Genomic DNA, 19,469 nt, shown 5'->3' on the forward strand with positions numbered 1-19,469 from the left:
AGAGCCTTAGGAGACTGGCACAGATTGCCCATTGGCCTGAGAACTTTAGCAACAGGCCAGTCTGTGGCCCCTGGCTTTGAGGGCAGGTGGGGTGGGAGAGAGGCCCAGCGCTGCGGGGAGGGCGTGGAGATGATATCGTCATGGACCTTCGCCGTGACCTCACCGAGGTGTTATCTCCAGGTCCCAGACGGGAAGGCTGGGGGGTCCGCCCATCGTGTAAACCAGAGCTCTGGACAGCCTGTTTGGTACACTCCGGCCAGATTTATCCAACAACAAAATTTCCACTCTGCCATGGTAAATAAGGGGCATAAACAAGCAACCCTGTTTACTGGCAGGAATGCCAAGTGAGGGGCCGCCCTCAGGCCTAGGCTGCTGCCAAGTAGACAGATTTTGGCAGGCGTCGAGGGGCCGGGTTTATTTATGGCTGGGAGCCGGTTCGGAGGTGGGTGGGGCCCGCTCTGCTGAGAGAGGTTTCCGAATATGCCCCTCAAGCGCGGGGAGGCTGGCCTGTTCGTCGGCAAGGTCTGCTGACATGTGTGAGCGGCCAGGTTCCCTGAGAGGCTGAGGGCCCCATCTGCCTGCCCGTCCACACCAGAGTGTCCACCTTCAGAGCCGTGTCAGAGTCCCTGTGTGCACGCGGGGTCTGCCAGCCCGAGCTTACCACCGGTGCCTGGGAGGACGGCTGCCCTCTCCGTCACCTCCTCTTCCGTCCTTGCTTCCTCTGTGTGTGGGGAGGCTCCTCAGATGGGGGGCACCCAGCCCAACCTGGCGGCCTCTGGCTGCCGGCCACTCGCCAGGCCCAGGCCGGTGCCTCCATGCTGCTGCTAAGTCACTTCAGTCGTGTCCAACTCTGTGCGACCCCATAGATGGCAGCCCACCAGGCCCCCCAGTCCCTGGGATTCTCCAGGCAAGAACACTGGAGTGGGTTGCCATTTCCTTCTCCAATGCATGAAAGTGAAAAGTGAAAGTGAAGTCGTTCAGTTGCTTCCGACTCTTAGCGACCCCATGGACTGCAGCCTACCAGGCTCCTCCATCCATGGGATTTTCCAGGCAAGAGTGGTGGAGTGGGGTGTCATTGCCTTCTCCAGTCTCAGTGATTAAAAGCCCCTATCTCCCAGTGTGTTTGTGGTATCTGGTGAGTTGAGACATTCTTCCTTTAGTCTGATTTGAGGGCCTCATGTTCAGGTGAAATCCCTGTGCCCTTTAGGGGTCCTCTGCAGTCAGGAGAGGGGTCAGGAAAACAGAGGACTCTGCCCCGTACTCCCCACTCTGACAGCAGAGGTTGTAAGCAGCAGCCTCTTTAGAGCAGGATTTGGGGCTCAGTTGGCCCAGGAGGCTGCCGGCCTCTGGAACTAGCCTTTAGTCATCTTTTCTGCACTGACATCCACGACTCTTTCCAGATAGAAAGTACCCAGCGCTCCCCAGGTTAGCTCTGGCTTCTGGAAATACAGCATCCCCCCTGGGTATGGAGGTGAAGCTAGATAACATCCAGCTTACCTGGCAATGCCTAGATGGCACTCCAAGCCCTGCCCCAGGGGGGTGAGGTGCTTCCAGCTCAGACACAGGCCAGAGGCCCCATCAGGCCCAACCTTCCCCCTCAGGAGCCTCAGCCCCTTGCATCCGGCCCAGTGCCCAGGGGGCGGTGTGCCCAGGGCTTGGGTGTCAGCCCCCAACGCCTGCGCTGATGACAGCAGCAAGAGGAGGCTGTGTCTTCGGCTCCCGCTGATGGGGAGCCGGCACTGGTGGTGTGGGCCGGGTCACGGGAGCTGGCCCGGGTCTCCCCCGCCACCGGGCACATTCCTCTGTGAATCCAGCCCATCCCTGGGATGCGAAACCTGACCCTGGTCCCCTCTGGTGCCAGATGAGGCAATGGAAATACAGTATTGTTTACCTGATCCCTGCTCCTCCTCTTCTTGCTCTTCAAAGGCACAGTTTAGGCTTTCTACCTGTGCTGCAGGGCAGAGGACCCTGAAACGGGAGCAGGGAGGCTGCACACACCGCACTGCATTCCTTCCAGGCTCCGAGGAACCCAGGGCTCCCCCAAGCTGCAGCGGGGGCTGGGGGCAGGGAGCGAAGTTCCGGGGAACAGGAGCCTTCTCTGACCTCCTTCCCTCTCCAGTGACAGGCCCCAGGGTGTGACAGGCGGCGGGCCCGACTGTTCTCTGCCTCCCTACCCCTCCACTGCTGCAGCCCCTATGCCCGTGTCCTCCACAGTTTGAGCCTGCTGCGCCTGCGTCTTTCGTCTCTTTGGCCTTCCTTCAGGCCAAAGATTTGGGAAGTGTGCTCGCTGCGTCCTTTTCAGCCTCTTCAGGTGCCCCACCACTGGGACCCCGAGCTGGGCCAATATCCATAATTAGTGAATAATTCAGCGTGCTCCGCAGAAGCTAAACCAGATCCTAGGTGATACTGTAACCAGAAGGCCTCCTTTGGGTGGCCAGAAAGGCGAACCCTGCCCTGGAAAGGAAAGTGCTCTGTAATGTTAACTTCATTATATAAGGTTTCTTCAGTGCCTGAGAAGGCGGCTTCAGACGCAGATATAATCTGGGCACTGTGCCTGTCTGCTGGCTTTGTGGGCACCCCCACTCCATGCCAGCCCTGGCCTTTGACGCGTCCCTTTGAGCCCTCCTGGCACTGGCACTGCGTTGGGGAACACGCTGCAGTTTGCAGACTGCTTTGCTTCCACATACATTTCTCCCTGAATTCCCGTCAGTTCGTGGTAAACTCTGATCCCCTGAGTCAACAGGATGCCCCGAGAGTTCTGTGTTTCAGCCCTCTGCTTCTAGAAAGGGGTCATTCTAAATTTTTCTTGGCAAGTAGGGTGGGGTGGAGGGTGCTCTGCTTCCTCAAAACTCCCGCAAAAGGAGAGGCTGCTTCCTCTCTGGGTCACTTTCTTCCAGGCCTGTCCCCGGTATCGCCTCCCCCAGGGAAGTCGAGCGGCCATAGGAGGCATGGAATCATCCCTTTTTCCTACCTTCCTGGCACCAATTCTGATTTTCCTAAAAGTGACCTTAGGTGTGTGGTCGTCTCCACTGCCCAGCATCTGGCTCGTGACCGTGCCTGAGCAGGACTCTGTAACATGAGTGTCCGTGGCATTAGACAGGCCGGGAGCCTGAGGGCGGAAGAGATGGTCCCCCCTCCCTGGAAGCAGCTGCGAGGCGGCGTGGACTGCGTGCCCAGCAGCAGTCCACCCTGGCCTTCCGGGCCTGCTTTCCCAGCTCGTGTGGCCGAGCCTCTGCACGTGCTCCTGGGAAGTGCACCCACGTTGGTTGTTCCAGTTCACCCTGAAGAAGATGCCCGTTTCTCCTGTGTGTTCCCTGGAGGAAGCAGGGCGCCTGGGTGGCTTCAGTTTCTAAGAAAGTGCACTGACTGGCTGGCTGTAAGAGAGTTAGGGGAGGGACCGCTGAGGACTGACCACTTCCGGCCCCTCGTTTCTGAGAGGTGACCCTGGAGCAGCGGCTCACCTGTTATGGAGGAATCCTAACTGGGAGATATTCCACAGCACATTTGAAGCCTGAAGTTTTTTTTTAAGGCCTCACCTGGTATTTGAAATGACTAAATTTAGCTGCTCTTCAGCATTTGTCTTTGCTCCCAAAGCCTATGACTTCTCAGGTTTCCCACCCTTCAGAATGTGTGTGTGGTGTGTGTTTTTTTCCCCCAAGAGAAAGAAAACTAAGTAGGAAGATTTGAAATAAGGTTTAAAATGTGTGTGTTGGGTGGCGGGGGTGGGGAACCTGAAGAATAATAGTAAGGGCTGCTGCTGCTGCTGCTAAGTCGCTTCAGTCATGTCCGACTCTGTGCGACCCCGTAGACGGCAGCCCACCAGGCTCCCCCGTCCCTGGGATTCTCCAGGCAAGAACACTGGAGTGGGTTGCCATTTCCTTCTCCAATGCGTGAAAGTGAAAAGTGAAAGTGAAGTCGCTCAGTCGTGTCTGACTCTTAGCAACCCCATGGACTGCAGCCTACCAGGCTCCTCCGTCCATGGGATTTTCCAGGCAAGAGTACTGGAGTGGGGTGCTATTGCCTTCTCCAAATAGTAAGGGCAAAGGAAGAAAAAATGGAAGGAAAAAGGGGGCACAGCGTGAAAATGAAAGGAAGAGGAAGCTAAAGGGGACCCAGGGAAAGAGAGGGCTGAGGCCTGCGGGGCGTGCAGAGGAAGGCCGGCCCCTTCCAGGACGATGGGAGCCCATCAGTGGCCTCAGGACTGGGGCTAATGCGGGCAAGCGGAGAGAGCCAGGCACGCCTACAAAGGGCCAGCGACTGCCCTGCCCCGCTCAGATGGGGCCCATCTCTGCCAGGCCAGAGAGGAGGTGGCAGGGTGTCCAGGAGTTGGTGGCAGGTACCCGGGGCACCTCCTCTCTGTGCAAGGACCGATGCTTGGGGCTCCTGTCTTCACAGGGCCTGTTGCTTTAGCGCAACTCTTCCATGTCTGCCTGCCCCTCTCTCAGCTTTGCTCCACGTGTAACTACTTTCTGGCTTCGTCTGTCCCAAGTGCACGCTTCCACGCACCTCCTAGAGTGACTGTGGGGGGGTGTGTACATACTCGTGTGAAGGGGCCTCAGGACTCCTGTATTTCAGTAAAACGTAAGATGCGTCAGGTATTTTTACTCATGTTCCCCTTTGATCCCCAGTGTAGCCCTGGGAGGTAACAGTCGTATGTACAGTTTTGCAGCTAAGAAAACAGATTCAGCTGCAGAGGCTTCAGGGCTCAGCTCACCCACCCTCTCTGGCTCCTGACACCACCGGTCTCGTCCCTGAGGCTTCTTTCTCCAAGCCCCTGCTTTATGGGTGCTGCCACCTCTTCTTGCTGTTGTGAAGAGGTGCGAACAGGGCTTGTGGAGGGCACAGCAGGAGTGAGTTGGCGGGGTGCGGATTTACATCGGGCCTTCGGACCTGACCCTCGGCCTTGCCACTGAAAGACAGGTCTGCCCCCCAGGAAGCCAGATGTCTTCCTGCAACACATTCCCTCCTGCTGGGACTTTCCAAGCCCCGCTTCCACTTGCTCTCCCAGTGCAGTTGTGGACACTGCGTCTCACCTGTACCGACCTGACCCAGGTCCCATAGCTGGTATGGGACCCCACCACGTCGCGGTGCCCTGGGCTTCTGCTCCTCACCCCTAGAACAGGAAGCTCTGCATCCTTGACACGTAAGGACAAGAACCGACACTTGAGGAAAAGGGACCTCGCCCGGCTGGCTTGCCTGGCAGACGCCCCCAGCTCCTGTTTGTCTCTTCTCTTGCCCTGAGCTCCGCCCTCCTTTCTCTCGCTCTCCAGTTATTGTGCTGGTGGGTGAGGTGTCCCTGCAGGCAAGCTGAGCCTCCCATCAGGGGGATGCCAGACGCCTACTCAGGATCTTCCTGGTGGTGCAGTGAGGCCTGGAAGGGACTTCTTCCTGGTGTTTCTGAGCCTTTCTGACACCAGCAGCCGGGAGTGAGATTGCACAGTGTCGTGAGAGCCCCATTGCTCAGCTGACTCAGCCCCCTCCTCGCCTCTGGGCTCCTGCCTTCTTTTTCCCTCCCACTGTTACGCTTGTAAGGAAAGGCTACAAAGACTAGCTTGGCAGAGCCTAGAAAGGAGGCGGGCAGAGGAGGGATGTCTTGACTGAGAAGTCCAGGCTGCCTCCGGGGCTACCTCGGACAGACTGCAGTAGATGGCGTGCCTTCCATCTCTGCTCAGTGGGGTAGGTTAGGTGGTCCTTATACACACGTCTTATGCTAGGCACAGTGAAGGGCCAGATATAGTTAAGATCTGACCCCTGCTTGTCTCAGAGCATTACGACTCATTTATGCAAGAGGAGCAGCGCACAGTGCCCAAAGAAAGAAAGAGGGTTGTGTCCGACTCTGCGACCCCATGGACTGTAACCCGCCAGGCCCCTCTCTCCATGGGATTCTCCAAGCAACAGTACTGGAGTGGGCTGCCATTTCCTTCTCCAGAGGATCTTCCTGATCCAGGGATTGAACCTGGGTGTCCCACACTGCAGGCTTTACTGTCTGAGCCACCAGAGAAGCATGAAGCGAAAATCGAGTGCCGTAGGCGGGAGGTCATTTACAGATGAGGGGAGCTGCTGAAGGTGTTCCTGACCCCGTGTGTCCCTGACGCACATGCTTGGAAAAAAAAGTAAAGTGTTAGTTGCTCAGTTGTGTCCAACTCTTTGCAACCCCATGGACTGTAGCCCACCAGGCTTCTCTGTCTATGGGATCCTCCGGGCAAGAACACTGGAGTGGGTTGCCATGCCCTCCTCGAGGGGACCTTCCAGACCCAGGGATCGAACCTGGGTCTCCCACTTAAGCTGGCCCCCAAACTGGGACCTGTGTGCTGTGCCCTCGCTGGGCTCCTGTCCTCGCAGACCCCAGGTCATCGCCACCACAAATGTTTGTAAGGTTTCCCCCAGCCCGGGGTGTGGGGACTCATGCTCTTGGTGTTTTGGCTGAGGGCCCTGGCATTGGGGCCTGGAGATAGCGCTGGGCCCTTATCTGGGTGCACCTTCTTGAACCGGGGACCGCCCCGTCAGCATGATCCATGCCGATCCTTCATATTTAAGCCCCAAGTCTTTCGTCAGCCCCCAGTGGGCACAGAATCTGCGTCATCTCTGACTGGTGATCCTGCTGTTGGAGGCTGTCCTTGGACCCAGCAGACCCTGCACCCCGCCGGCCACCCCGTGCCCTCCTCACGGCGTGCGCGCCCCACCTGTGGATCTCTGGCCCCCTCTGCTGGCCGCTTGCTGGATTTCCTGCTGGGACTGGCAAGATGAAGTCCAAGGAAGAGGAGAAGGCTGTGAGTTTGCCATCCATCTTTTTATCTTGGGTGCTTTTGCTGGGGGGTGGGGTGAGGAATGGGAAGCGGAATCCAGTGGTGTCCAGCGCAGAAAGTAGATGTCTAGAACCTCAGAGAAGAGAAAGTCAGACAGCCACTTGATTAGGAAGGATGTCTGGGGAGTGAGGGTGCCTTCAGCTGTGGGCAGGGCCACAGGGAGAGGTGCAGAGGACCTCAGGCTGACCCGGCCATGTTGGGATCTGTCAGGGAGTCCCTTCCAGGCTCCAGCCTTTATGGCTTCGAAGAGCTTGCCTCCATCCCGGAAGCCTGGCTAGGAGGTGCACTTCTGTTCTGAGGCTGATGAAGGGAATCAGTGGTGCCGTGCCTGTTTGTCAGGGCTTTCTGAGGGCGAGAAGCGTCTGCACCCATGAGAGGGTCTCTCTCCCATGAGAGGTGGGAGAGGCTGAGCATGCGTCTGGGCGGGTGAAAGATGCAGGAACCGCGTCACCACGTGCTCGTGTAACCTGCCTCCAGGCAGGAGTTGCTGTGGGTCACACCCAGATGTCCTCCTGCACGTTGGACTCAGAGTGGCAACAGCTGGCCTCGGGACGGGCGGTGTGGAGGGGGCCCCTCATCAGAGCTCAGTGCCCCCGCTCTGCTCTGTGATCTCCCTTCCTCCTCCCAGATGGGAAGGAGCAGCCATGAGCCCCAGGGCGGGGGGGATGTCCCTGAGCAATCCGCCCCTAATCCCCAGGCCTGGCCTCAGACTGGAGATGGCGGGTGCAGAGCCCGGGAGCTCCGGGACACCTGCTCGCAGAGCCCGGCTTCCCTTGGCCAGCCCAGTGCTGCCCCGGGACTGTGACCCTGGGGGCCTGGCACTGCCTGCGGAAGGCTGGGCCCTCAGAGCCTCTGGCACCCCGTCGCCAGCCCGGCTGTGGGAAGCAATGCCCACGCAGGTGAGGCCCTGGCAGGGGCAGGGGCGGGAGAGACGCAGTTTGTCAGATGAGTCGGGTTCCCCACATTCTCTCGGGGTACAGCCCCTTTCCTCTAGTGTCTGTGTGAGAAAGATGGGAGGGGGACAAGGCTGACCAGCAGGCCTCAACGCTTGGGCCGCTGGACGCTGGAAGGCCCCTGGGGTTGGGGGAGGGGACTCTGGCACAGAGCCCTGCAGAAATCAGCAGCGTGTGTTACTCCACTCAGGCCACAGGAGCCGCCGTGAAATTAGGCGGAAGGGGTGAACAGGCAGAGGGGATCGCAGGCCGCCTGCTGGACAGAAGGCCATTGTGCTCAGCAGTGCTGAAAGGAGGCCGCTAAGCTGAGGGTGTGGTTCCGACCAGAGCCGGGGGTGGGCCTCAAGGAAAGGACTGGCATCCCATGGCTGGGTGAGAGCCGTGACATTCTGCCAGGCAGAGTTGCCCCTAGGACCAGGGTGGGCAGGCGCCCGTGGGCTGCTGGGGAAGGCTGATCAAAGCCTCAATGCCTGCTGCCTGGAGGCCGTGGGCACTGCATGGAACGGGGAGGCAGTGAGTCTCCCCGTCTGTGTGGACTTGGCCCTGCAGTCCCTGGCGGCAGGGTAAAGCTCCTGGTTAATCCGCTGAGGGCGGGGTGTCAGGAGGACGGGGCACTGCATCAGGAGCCAGCCCCCCTCGGCGCACACCCTCAAATCCCTGGGGCCTCACTGCAGGAGCTTTTCATCCTCCTCTTCTCCAGACCCAGGTGCGTGTGTGTGCTCCTCCTCGTGTGCCCGTTTATCGAAACACTGGCCTCCCTGCCCGTGGGAGTGGAGCCGCTTCGGCTCCCAGGCGCCAGCGGAAGGTGGTTCCCTCCCCTCCTCGCTCTTGCCTTCCTGGCCCTCCCCCACTGGCTTGGGCTGGCGGTCATTATGCTCCAGAGCTGGGCTGAGTGGCCTCACACGCCTGCCTGTCCCTAGCAGCAGGAGAAAGCCCGCAGGCCACGCTTGCTGATCCTGGAGAACGGGCCAGCCGCCGACTCAGGGCCCAGGGTTGGCGTCCTCCTCCCAGCCCGTTCTGGCCCGAGCGTCAGGTTGGGATGGGAGACGTCAGGTTGCCTCCCTCCCAGCTTCATCACAGGGGCACCTGCCTGTTTGGGCAGAGGGGTGTTAGCCGGCCATGACTGCCCCTCTCCACCCCAGCCTGACTCCCCTCCCTTTCCCTCGGGGAGCCAGTGGAAGAGGAATCCGCGTGCTCTACCGAGAAAGGTGCTCAGATCACAGTCACGGGGCCAGAAGTCAGCAGATGGAGGCATCTCTGCTGAGTCACCCTGGCCCACAGCCCCGTTACCCTTGCCTGCGAGGCTGTTGGCCTCTGCTGCCCAGGCCTTGCCCAGAGGTAGTACCCTGCGTGGGCTCAGCCCGCCTGGCCAGACCCACGGACAAGATGGGATGGACGCCTGACTCCATTGCTCTCCACCCTGGAAGGGGACCACAGGCCACCTGGCCCAGGATGTCGGGGCCACCCTGACCTACTAAAGGGAAGCAGAGGAGCCCCAATGCTTTTTCCCCCTTTTTTTCCCTAAAAGAGACCTTAGCATTGGCTTTTCGATTCCTGAACAGGGAGCTAGAACAGGAAGGCCCCAACTTCTGTGTCAGCCTGCTCTGGGGACCCCTTTGTAAGCCGGGAGCACTCTGTAAATGTAGGCAGGGCTGTTGTCCCCAGAGAAGGGGCGTCGCAGCGGGGAGCCTCTGTGCTGTCCTGGGAACCTGGGAGCGCAGGTGTGGAGCACGCACTCCTTGCAGGTGTGACTGTGTGTGTGGTCCATCCTGAAGAATGTTTATGATGTACTGTTGCTGGGGAAACCAACCCCTGACACGCTAGTGCCCTTTCCCTCTGCACGGACGGGCTTCATGAGAGCCTCAGAGACCCAGGCTGCTGGGCTAGCGTGTGGGAGGAAGACCCGTGTCCAGTGTGGTTAACCCGAGGACGTGAGCTCAGGCCCCGGAGGAGCTGGGGGTCTTGGGAGGCCCCGGGGATCCTGGGCCGGGAGCCCTGTAATCTGGCGGAGCGCCTGATCTGGCTTCACTGGGTGCTGCTGGAAGCGGGCAGGGAGGAGAGTCTGAGGCGCTGTGAAGCCTTGTATGAGGGTGCTCTCGGGGGTGTGTGGAGGGGTCTCACCAGAGCAAGGAGACGAGTAGGGAGAGTTGTATCCCAGACGCAGGCAGTGCCCCCACTTTGGCTCTTCCAGAATGTTCATCAGCAGTTCTGGGACCTTGGTGTCTGTGGCCTCAGCCCTGGCTGTTGGTCACCCTGAGCAGGGAGCACCACTGCCTGCTGGTAGCCTCCTGGCCGCCTTGTGTGGATAGGGGTCATGGAAGAAGCAGGCTCACCCTCTATGGTTCACCTCTTCTTAGAACTTTCCCCGTACCCGACGGTGCTCAGGGATTCATCGTGGGGCCAGGTACCTGCAGAGCGTCCGGCCTCTTAGATGGGACAGTGGGGAGAGGAGGCCTTGGTGCTGGTGGCTGGACCTGGACAGAGGGCTGGGGCCTGTGTAGCCCACCCAGTGCCGTGCTCCGGGGCCGGTGAGCCCTGGGAGTTTTCTCCTGCTAGCGACCTGGAGCTCGGTGATCTGTATTGCTCCTCTTTTGAGGGAGTTAGAGCTTCTGCCATGTTCAGAATGTGGCTGTAAGAGGAAGGAGCCTGACGCCCTCCTGCCACCCGCTCTGTAACAGGACATGGGCTGGACCTGCAGCGCAGGCTGGCAGGCTAGGACCAGGCCTCGCACACCCAGGCTGTGCCGCCCCGTCCCCTCTGTCCAGCGCCAGAGCCCTTTCATCATCCCCAGAGGAATCCTGGACCCGTTAAGCGGCCGCTCCCCATTTCTCCCTTCCCCAGCCCCTGGCAGCCGTTAATCCGCCTTCTATCATGAAGAGTTTAACTATTCTGGACATTTCATATAAAAGGAATATGACCCTTAGTGCCTATTTCCTTTTACTTGGTGTTCTTGAGGTTCACCCGTGGTGTGGCGTATGTCAGTCCTTCTTCATTCTTTGTACAATCAAGTGATATTCCATGGTGTGACTGTATGAGTTTTGCTTACCAGTGATCAGTGGACGTTTGACTTGTGTCCACCAGCCTCTGGCTATGGTAAACAGTGCTTCTGGGAACCCATGTGCACCAGTGTGTGTTTAAATACCCACCTTCAATTCCTTGCGGGTGTAGCTAGGAGTGGAGTTGCTGGGTCATATGATAAGTCTGTGTTTAACTTTTTGAGGAACCTCCAAACTGTGTTCCACAGTGGATGCACCACTTTGCATTCCTACCAGCATGGTACGAAGGTTCTGATTTCCCCATATCCTCGGCAAGCCTGGTTATCTCCCTTTTTAAACTGCAGCTGTCCTGGTGGCTGTGTGTTGTCAGTTGCCTGCGGCTTGTCTCTGTGCCCCAAGGCTGTACCCCAGCCATTGTCCTCACAGTCTCGTTTCATTCCCCTGACAATCTGTCGATGTGGGTAGAATTACCCCTTCTTTTCCTAGACGAGAAAGCTGAGTCCCAGGAAAGTTAATGACATATCCGAAGGCAAACCGCTGGTGGGGGACAGAGCCAGCACTCTAAGCCGGTGTCCGCTTGCATTCTTTGTGCCCTTTCTAGTGGGCTGAGTGGGTCCTGCATCCTGTCTCGTTGCCATTCTTCTTCATTTTTTGTGGGCAAATCTCATTCTCCTCCAGGGCTGCTTGTTGCAGCCCTCTTAACAGCTTTCTCATCTTTTCCTCCTAACGCTCTAATTTTCCTTCCTTTGTTAAACCATAATCCTTCTCTGAGCCTCTGCCCGTCTGTCTGCAGCCTCCTTGGCTCTCTTTCCCTGGGGACCCTGTTTTTCTTTAGTCCTAAAAGGGTGTTGCGGCTTGGGGGACGTGAGGGAGTGGAGAACTTCCTACTTGCCTCCCTCGGGGGAGACAGAGGAAGAAAGTGGGGTGTTCTGTAACCTGAGGTGACCAGAGGCTGCAGGCATTGTAGACCTCAGTGGAGGGGCAGGAGGGAGCTGGGGCCCTGCTGCAGGACCCCCAGGCTTGAGTCTGAGCCCCACAGCAGAGAAGAGGGCCGGCTGGTGAGGAGGAGCTCACCACCAAGCCCTGCTGGTTTCCTGGAGTGTCTGTCCTCTCATTCATGGGGATTTTACAGCCAATTTCAACTCTGCTTTTCTACTTGTAAGCTAGACAGCCGCCAGATCGAGGGGTAAAAGGCTCAGAGCTGCCAGGCTGGAGCCAGGACAGGCAGGGAATTTGCCGTCTTACACTCCCTTGTAATCCCAAGAACTTCTGCTTTTCACAGGCTTTTTGAGTCCTTGTCTCATTAGGTCTTCCCACACTCCTCCAGTGGGTGGATTGACGCGCTCCTCTTTATAAAGACAAGCCCAGGGCCCAGCTGAGCACCAGCCAGAGAGGCAGCCAGATCACAATCGTTTCTGGCTGTTCTTTCTCCTGTGAAGAGAGCGGAAGAGAGAAAAAGTGTTGAGTCTCTTTGGAAAGCACCTTTGGAAAGCGGCCTTATAAAGGGGTCAAGTTCTTTAACACATTCTTGACCAGAGACGTATGAATACATCTTTGGCTGTTGTTCAGTCGCTACATCGTGTCCAACTTTTTGCGATCCCATGGACTGCAGCACACCAGGCTTCCCTGTCCTTCACTGTCTCCCAGAAATTTTCTCAAACTCATGTCCATTGAGACAGTGATGCCATCCAACCATCTCATCCTCTGTCGTCCCCTTCTCCTCCTGGCCTGAATCTTTCCCAGCATCAGGGTCTTTTCTAATGAGTCAGCTCTTCATGTCAGGCGGCCAAAGTAGTGGAGTTTCAGCTTCAGCATCAGTCCTTCCAATGAATATTCAGAACTGATTTCCTTTAGGATTAACTGGTTGGATCTCCTTGCAGTCCAAGGGATTCTCAAGAATCTTCTCTAACACCACAGTTCAAAAGCATCAATTCTTTGGCACTCAGCCTTCTTTAGGGTCCAGCTCTCACATCAATACATGACCACTGGAAAAACCATAGCTTTGCCTGTGCTGTCTTCCCTGGTGGCTCAGGTGGTAAAGAATCTGCCTGCGATATAGGAGACCTGGGTTTGATCCCTGGGTCAGGAAGATCCCCTGGAGAAGGGGATCGCTACCGTCTCCAGTATTCTTGCCTGAAGAATTCCATGGACAGAGGAGCCTGGCAGGCTACAGTCCATGGGGTTGCAAAGAGTTGGACACAACTGCGTGACTAACACTTTCAACATCTTTTTTACCTGAATGTTATTGACCAGAGAGGTTTCAATATCACTGTGCAGCAAATTGCCAGGCACAGGCATTAGTTTCTGCAAAAATCCCCCAATCAATAACGAGTTAGTATTAAAACTTGTGTTGCATGTAGAATTTAATTTTGTCTCATAGTTTCAATGATGAGTGAGTTTTTTGGTATCATCTTTTAAATAATTTAACTTCATTTCCTCTACCACACAAAGTTGTGCTGCCAGACCCAGCCAGCACAGATGAGTACCTCTGTGTGCCCACACTATGCCAAGTGCCCTTGGACATCACGTGGCATGCCCCTCACCAGAGGCCTGAGAAGAGATACGAGTGTCCCCATTTTACAGGGGGGAAGACTGAGGATCAGGAAAGTCCAGAGGCTGGCTGTTTGCCATCACTGTAGGGAACAGCACAGGTGGAAGGAGTTTAACTGCAGGATGCTGTCTGAAGTCCGTGTGATGCAGTGAGTGGTCCTTGGGATCAGTGTGGGCTCGTCTGGTGTACAAAGTCATGAAGATACCAGCACCTGGCAGAGGGCATGGGGACACGAGGAAAGTCCCGACTTTAGGAGGGATGGGAAGGGATGGTATTGTTCCCAGCATCCCCAGTGGTACCATGACCTGGAAAGGCTGGAGAGGAAGCCCACAGGGGAGCCACCCTCCCCTGGCTCCTGAGTTTGGCAGGGCTGTTGTTTTGCATGGTGTTTTCCAATAACTTTGTACCTTGCGAGAAATGGAGCCCAGTGACTTCTGCCTGTAATTGGCACGGGCTGCTTCCGTTGCGTGAGCTGAAGGGGCCGCTTTGTCTGTGTTTAACCCCTTCCCCCACGTATACCTCATCCTGCCCCCACCACAACATACGCATAGAGAACGAACGACCTGACCCGGCCGCCGTCCTGGGGTGTGCTGTGTGTAAAAATACATGGGGTTGAGCCATTTCCTGCTGCTTCCGTTGCTGCATGGTGATAAGACACTTGGGGACTCGGCTGTGGACCGAGGTCCTGCAGCAGGCCGAGGGGGGTCCGGCCCTGGAGAGTGGGGCTCCAGGCCTGCCTGTTTCCATCCAGCCTGTCTCCCCCTCGCCCATCCTCTGTGCCCCTTCCTGCCCCTTGCTCCACCTCCCCATCTTGTCTCCGTCTCTGGGCTCCTCTCTTTGTGCTGCCTGATGCACCCAGGGAGCCCGCCTGCCGGAGAGGAAAAGGCACTGTCCGCTCCCTGCTGCCCTATCAGCTCCTTCCACGCTGGGCGGCAGGTGTCCCCAGGTCCCTCGCCTGGGCCCCGCGTCCCTCGCCCTGTGGGTGCCTTCTGGGACCCAAGCCCCCTGAGACCCCACTGGCAGGCAGGGGGGTGTGCTCCTCGTCTGCTCCTGCGGGACAGGGCGGGCCCAGGCGCCCCCGCCACCATGAAGCGCAAGAGGCTGCTGATGACTCCAGGGAGCAGCAAGGTAAGGGCAGGACGGGGAGAGGTGTCGGCAGAGCTGGGCGGCCTGCTGAGCCACACCCGGGAAGCCAACGTGGGAAAGTGGGGGGTGCTTCCCAAGTGAGGCTCTGGTCAGCCCTGAAAGAGAGGCCTACGCGGGGCCGAGTGAGGCTCCGGTCAGCCTGAGAGGGAGGCCTGCTCCAGGCAGGAGCCATGTGGACACTTGAGTCCAGAGGAACGGTGTGTCTGCTCCCTGAGAAATAACCTGGAATAACGGTGAAGCCTCAGGCCTGCTTGGTCCATGTGATGGGGCAGCAAGAATCCTGGGCTGCTGGTTCTGTCTTCCTGTAGCTGTTTATCCCCAGCCAACTTGCTTGAACTCTCTGCACCAAAGGAGGCGCAGGTCTGCCTAACTGCACGGCAGGGACATTGTAGGGATCAGGCAGGGGGCAGGTGTGCACGCCCTTCATAAATGACAGCGGGAGGGGATTCTGTTGTCACTGCTGGGACTCTCTTGGACTCCTTCCTTAAAAATTTCCTATTCCTCCTGCGTCCATTTTCCAGAGAGTGAAACCAAGTCCAGAGGCTCCGGGGACCCAGGAGAGCCTCCTGTGGGCCCCCCTTCCCTCGGTTTCCTGATGGACTGCAGCTTCCTTTGCCTTCCTCCCCAGGTCGACAAGGGGGACTTCCTGGCCCTGAACCTTGCCGGCGGCCCTGGCCATGGTGACGCCGATGGCCCCATCAGCTTGGACGTGCCGGACGGGGCCCCGGACCCCCAGCGGACCAAGGCGGCCATCGAGCACCTGCACCAGAAGATCCTGAAGATCACGGAGCAGATCAAGATTGAGCAGGAGGCGCGGGACGACAACGTGGCGGAGTACCTGAAGCTGGCCAACAACGCCGACAAGCAGCAGGCGTCTCGCATCAAGCAGGTGTTCGAGAAGAAGAACCAGAAGTCGGCGCAGACCATCGCCCAGCTGCACAAGAAGCTGGAGCACTACCGCCGGCGCCTGAGGGAGATCGAGCAGAACGGGCCGTCGCGGCAGCCCAAGGACGTGCTGCGGGACATGCAGCAGGGCCTCAAGGACGTGGGCGCCAACGTGCGCGCGGGCATCAGCGGCTTCGGGGGTGGCGTGGTGGAGGGCGTCAAGGGCAGCCTCTCGGGCCTCTCGCAGGCTACGCACTCCGCCGTGGTATCCAAGCCCCGGGAGTTCGCCAGCCTCATCCGGAACAAGTTCGGCAGCGCCGACAACATCGCGCACCTGAAGGACCCCCTGGACGACGGGCCGCCCGAGGAGGCGGCCCGGGCGCTGAGCGGCAGCGCCACGCTCGTGTCCAGCCCCAAGTACGCCAGCGACGACGAGTGCTCCAGCGCCAGCGCCAGCTCAGCGGGTGCGGGCAGCAACTCTGGGGCTGGGCCCGCCGCCGCCGCGCCGGGGAGCCCCAAATCCGGCCAGCTGTACGGGGCCCCTGGCAACGTGGACGCTGTGCTGGAAGAGCTGCGGGAGATCAAGGAGGGCCAGTCACACCTAGAGGACTCAATGGAGGACCTGAAGGCGCAGCTGCAGAGGGACTACACCTACATGACCCAGTGCCTGCAGGAGGAGCGCTACAGGTGGGTGCGCCGCCCCGCCCCGCCCCGCCCCGCCTGTGAGAGGGGCCGGATTTCAGGTTCGGTGGTGGAAGCAGACGCAGCATCTCCCAGCGCCCTGGGCTGCTGGAAGGGGCCAGGAGGAGGCCCCCGAGGAGCCTTCCACCCGCTTCCAGGGCGATTGGAAGATAGGATGACGGGGCCTCTGGAAGAAGCGTTGTGGCATCCCTACTTGATTACATGGTGGTTGTACAAAAGGGGAAACCGAGGCAGGGGCCAGCTTCTTATCTGGAGAGACTCTGGCTAAGAGCACTGACCCCAGAGCCAGGTTCCCTGGGTTTGGATCCCAGCTCTACTCTTCCACTCTTTACCTTGGACAAAGTACTTGCTGTCTGCACCTGGGGTCCTCCTCTGTGAAGTGGGAATAACGCGAATCCCAGCTCACAGGGTTTGTGAGGACGGCGCCCTGTGCAGGTGTCCGGTGTGGTCCGGTCCGTGTGAACATCAGGCCAGAGCTCCCGAGCCAGCCTGGGGTCAGCTGGAGCCCCCACCCCCTCCCTCTGCTGGCTCTGCTTTTGTTCCTTGGGATCCTTGGAGAGTTGCTCTTTAGATAGCACTTTTCCTCCTTGACATATTTGAAGAAGGTTTGGAAAATGGGGGGAGAAACCTGCCTGAAAACTCAGTGCCCCCACGTAACAGTCGTCCTCTGATATCTGTGCCTTTGGGACAGGGACTGTGCGTCTGTGTCCCTGTCCCCAGGGGAGCACCTTAGCCCAGGCCCAGGGCCCAGGCTGTGGGCAGTCAGGCCCCGACCCCCTCCCGTGACCTCCGTGCTCTCAGGCGGTCCCCAGCGCCTCTGGCCTCAGTCTTCTTGTCTGTAACGTGCAGATGGCGCTAGTCCTTATCCGAAGATTTGTGAGGAGGACCCCAGGAGGCAATGTGGATAAAGTGCCTACCACAGAGCCCACCTCTAAGAAGGGCTGTGTGTATACATGTGTGTGCTAAGTCACTTCAGTTGTGCCCAACTCTGCGACCTTACGGGGTACCAGGCTCCTCTGTCCATGGGATTCTCCAGGCAAGAGTACAGGAGTAGGTTGCCATTTCCTTCTCCAGGGGATCTTCCCGACCCAGGGGTTGAACCCACGTCTCTTATGTCTCCCGCACCGGCAGGTGGGTTCTTTACCACTAGCGCCGCCTGGGAAGCCTGCTGTGTACATAGTCGCTTTCTTGTTGCTGTTAAAATCGGACAGGGCTGGACACACGGGGTGGACTGAGTCATTGTTGAGAATGAGTGACCTTGACCCTGGGGAGGAGCTGGGAGACGGGGAGCCAGGGCTGGTGTCATGTGTTTTCCCTCCTGCAGGTACGAGCGGCTGGAGGAACAGCTCAACGACCTGACCGAACTTCACCAGAACGAGATGACCAACCTGAAGCAGGAGCTGGCCAGCATGGAGGAGAAAGTGGCCTACCAGTCCTACGAGAGGGCCCGGGACATCCAGGTACTATGGCCCCGAGAGGAAGCTGGGAGTGGGCTGCTTCCGCCCCTTCCCCTTAATCAAGACTTCCACTTCCCCTCAGCCTCTCCAAATAGTAAGCATTAAAGGACCGGGGCCCCTAGCTGCAGCTGACCACCCTCCGGAGGGGTGCGCCCTGAGCATTGTCACCTCCCGAGGGGCAGGTGGGGTTCGGACCGGAGGTCTCCCCATCCTAAGCTCACCCGCCCTGTGCCCCTGCAGGAGGCCGTGGAGTCCTGCCTGACCCGGGTCACCAAGCTGGAGCTCCAGCAGCAGCAGCAGCAGGTGGTGCAGCTGGAGGGCGTGGAGAACGCCAACGCGCGGGCCCTGCTGGGCAAGTTCATCAACGTGATCCTGGCGCTCATGGCCGTGCTGCTGGTCTTCGTGTCCACCGTCGCCAGCTTCATCACACCGCTCATGAAGACCCGCCTGCGCGTCTCCAGTACCGCCCTCCTGGCCCTCGTCCTCCTTCTGCTCTGGAAGCACTGGGACTCCCTCACCTACCTCCTAGAGCACGTGCTGCTGCCCAGCTGAGGGCCCCGTGCTCCCCCCAGCTCCCCGCTGGCCCCTGCTGCTCCAGGGGGGACCCTGGGGCTCCTGAGTCTGTGGGGCGTCTTCATGTGTCCAGTTTGACCTCCTGCCCAAACTGTCTGTCCTGGCGACTTCTGCCCCCTTCTCTGTGTGTGCTTCTTCTGTCTGATGCCTTTTCCTTGTTGGGCTGAAGGGAGCGTTGAGTGTAGCTCCCGCAGGAGGTTGGGGAGGTGCCTGTGGCCACGCGGAGCTAAGGACCCGGATGGACTGTTTACAGTCACAGCAGAACTTCTCCCAGCAGACGCCTGGGGTCAGGAAGGCCGAAGAGAGCTTTCCTGGTGGGGAGCCCACGCTGGAGACAGCTCTAGCCCCGGCTCGTGGAGATGGTCGGGATGAAGGCAGGAGCACGGGTGGCCTCCCTGGCCCAGGAGGCTCCCCAGCTCACCCCTCCGTCCTCCAGAGCTGGGTCCTGGGTGGGGCCCTTCTGGGATCTGAGGATGCCGGCTCTGTAGGCCGGGTGGGTGCGGCTTTGTGATGGTGTTTTCCCTCTTCTCTCTTTCTGCTGGTCACTGGATCTGCTCTTCAGGGAAGACGCCCCCGGGGGCCCCAAGCCTCAGCCCACACTCTTAGGGCTTTATTTATTTATTTATTTGTTCCTTGGCACCTTGTCCTGAGCTCCAGGGAGAGGTCCCCTGCCCGCCTCCTGGGTGCCCTCTCTGAAGCCAGGGCCGCGTCTTGGCCGTCGGCACTTCCGTCGATTTAGCTCTGGGTGGTCCTGGCTGGGGTGGGGCTGGCCTCTTTTATACGTGTTTATTTTCTATGTGTGTCCTCGCGTGGGGGAGGTCGTTGTGGCTGTATTTTTTAAGGCTCTGGAGTGTTGTGTGTGGTTTCTCTCCACATCCCAGTCTCCCCAGGGGCACTTCTGAGAAGAGAGGGGATCTCTCACCAGAGGAGCGAGAACCTCCTGGGAACAGGGGAGGGGAGTGCCTGCCAGTTGCTGTGGACCTTCCCGAGAAATAAATCCTCCAGATTTTCAAACCACCCTGTCTAGTGTTGATCGATTAGGCTGTTTCCATGGAAACCACCGAGTTGCTCCCAACATTCCAGCATTCTGGGTAACACAGACTAGGCCTCACCTGTGGGCCCGAGACCTTCTTCCTTCCTCTCAGATCTGACGTCGGACAGATCCAGCCTTCCCGTTTGCTTTCTGCAGCTGAAGCGCTGGCCTTGGTGATAGGCGGGTGAGATGATGCCCACCCTGTCTGGCCCCCACTGCTTTCTAGGAGGAGGGGAATCAGAGAGAAGCCTCTGGAGGCCCGGAGGACAGCAGTCATGCCCAGGCATGGCCACAAGAGGGCAGCGGTGTCCTTACTCAGCACTTCCTTGGGTTTCAGTCGCAGAGAGGAGCATCAGCTGGAGTTGGC

General features: G+C 58.7%; 1 protein-coding gene across 4 annotated transcripts in view; it reads left to right on the plus strand.

The window, feature by feature from the left end:
• Positions 1 to 19,086, plus strand: part of TMCC2 (transmembrane and coiled-coil domain family 2) — a 37,958-nt gene extending 18,872 nt beyond the window's left edge. For 2 of the 4 annotated variants that reach the window (XM_061381995.1, XM_061381996.1), the window contains 3 exons: positions 15,081 to 16,024; positions 17,364 to 17,499; positions 17,737 to 19,086. In XM_061381995.1, the coding sequence (XP_061237979.1) occupies positions 15,081 to 16,024; positions 17,364 to 17,499; positions 17,737 to 18,048 (1,392 nt within the window). In that variant the 3' untranslated portion in view covers positions 18,049 to 19,086. Of the gene's footprint in view, positions 1 to 1,193; positions 6,771 to 6,804; positions 7,706 to 15,080; positions 16,025 to 17,363; positions 17,500 to 17,736 lie in introns of those variants that run through there. The other 2 variants (XM_061381997.1, XM_061381999.1) reach the window with 2 other exon arrangements.
• The last annotated feature ends 383 nt before the right edge of the window (positions 19,087 to 19,469 follow it).

Source organism: Bos javanicus, chromosome 16 (genome assembly GCF_032452875.1).
Source record: "Bos javanicus breed banteng chromosome 16, ARS-OSU_banteng_1.0, whole genome shotgun sequence".
Lineage (NCBI taxonomy): Eukaryota > Metazoa > Chordata > Mammalia > Artiodactyla > Bovidae > Bos > Bos javanicus.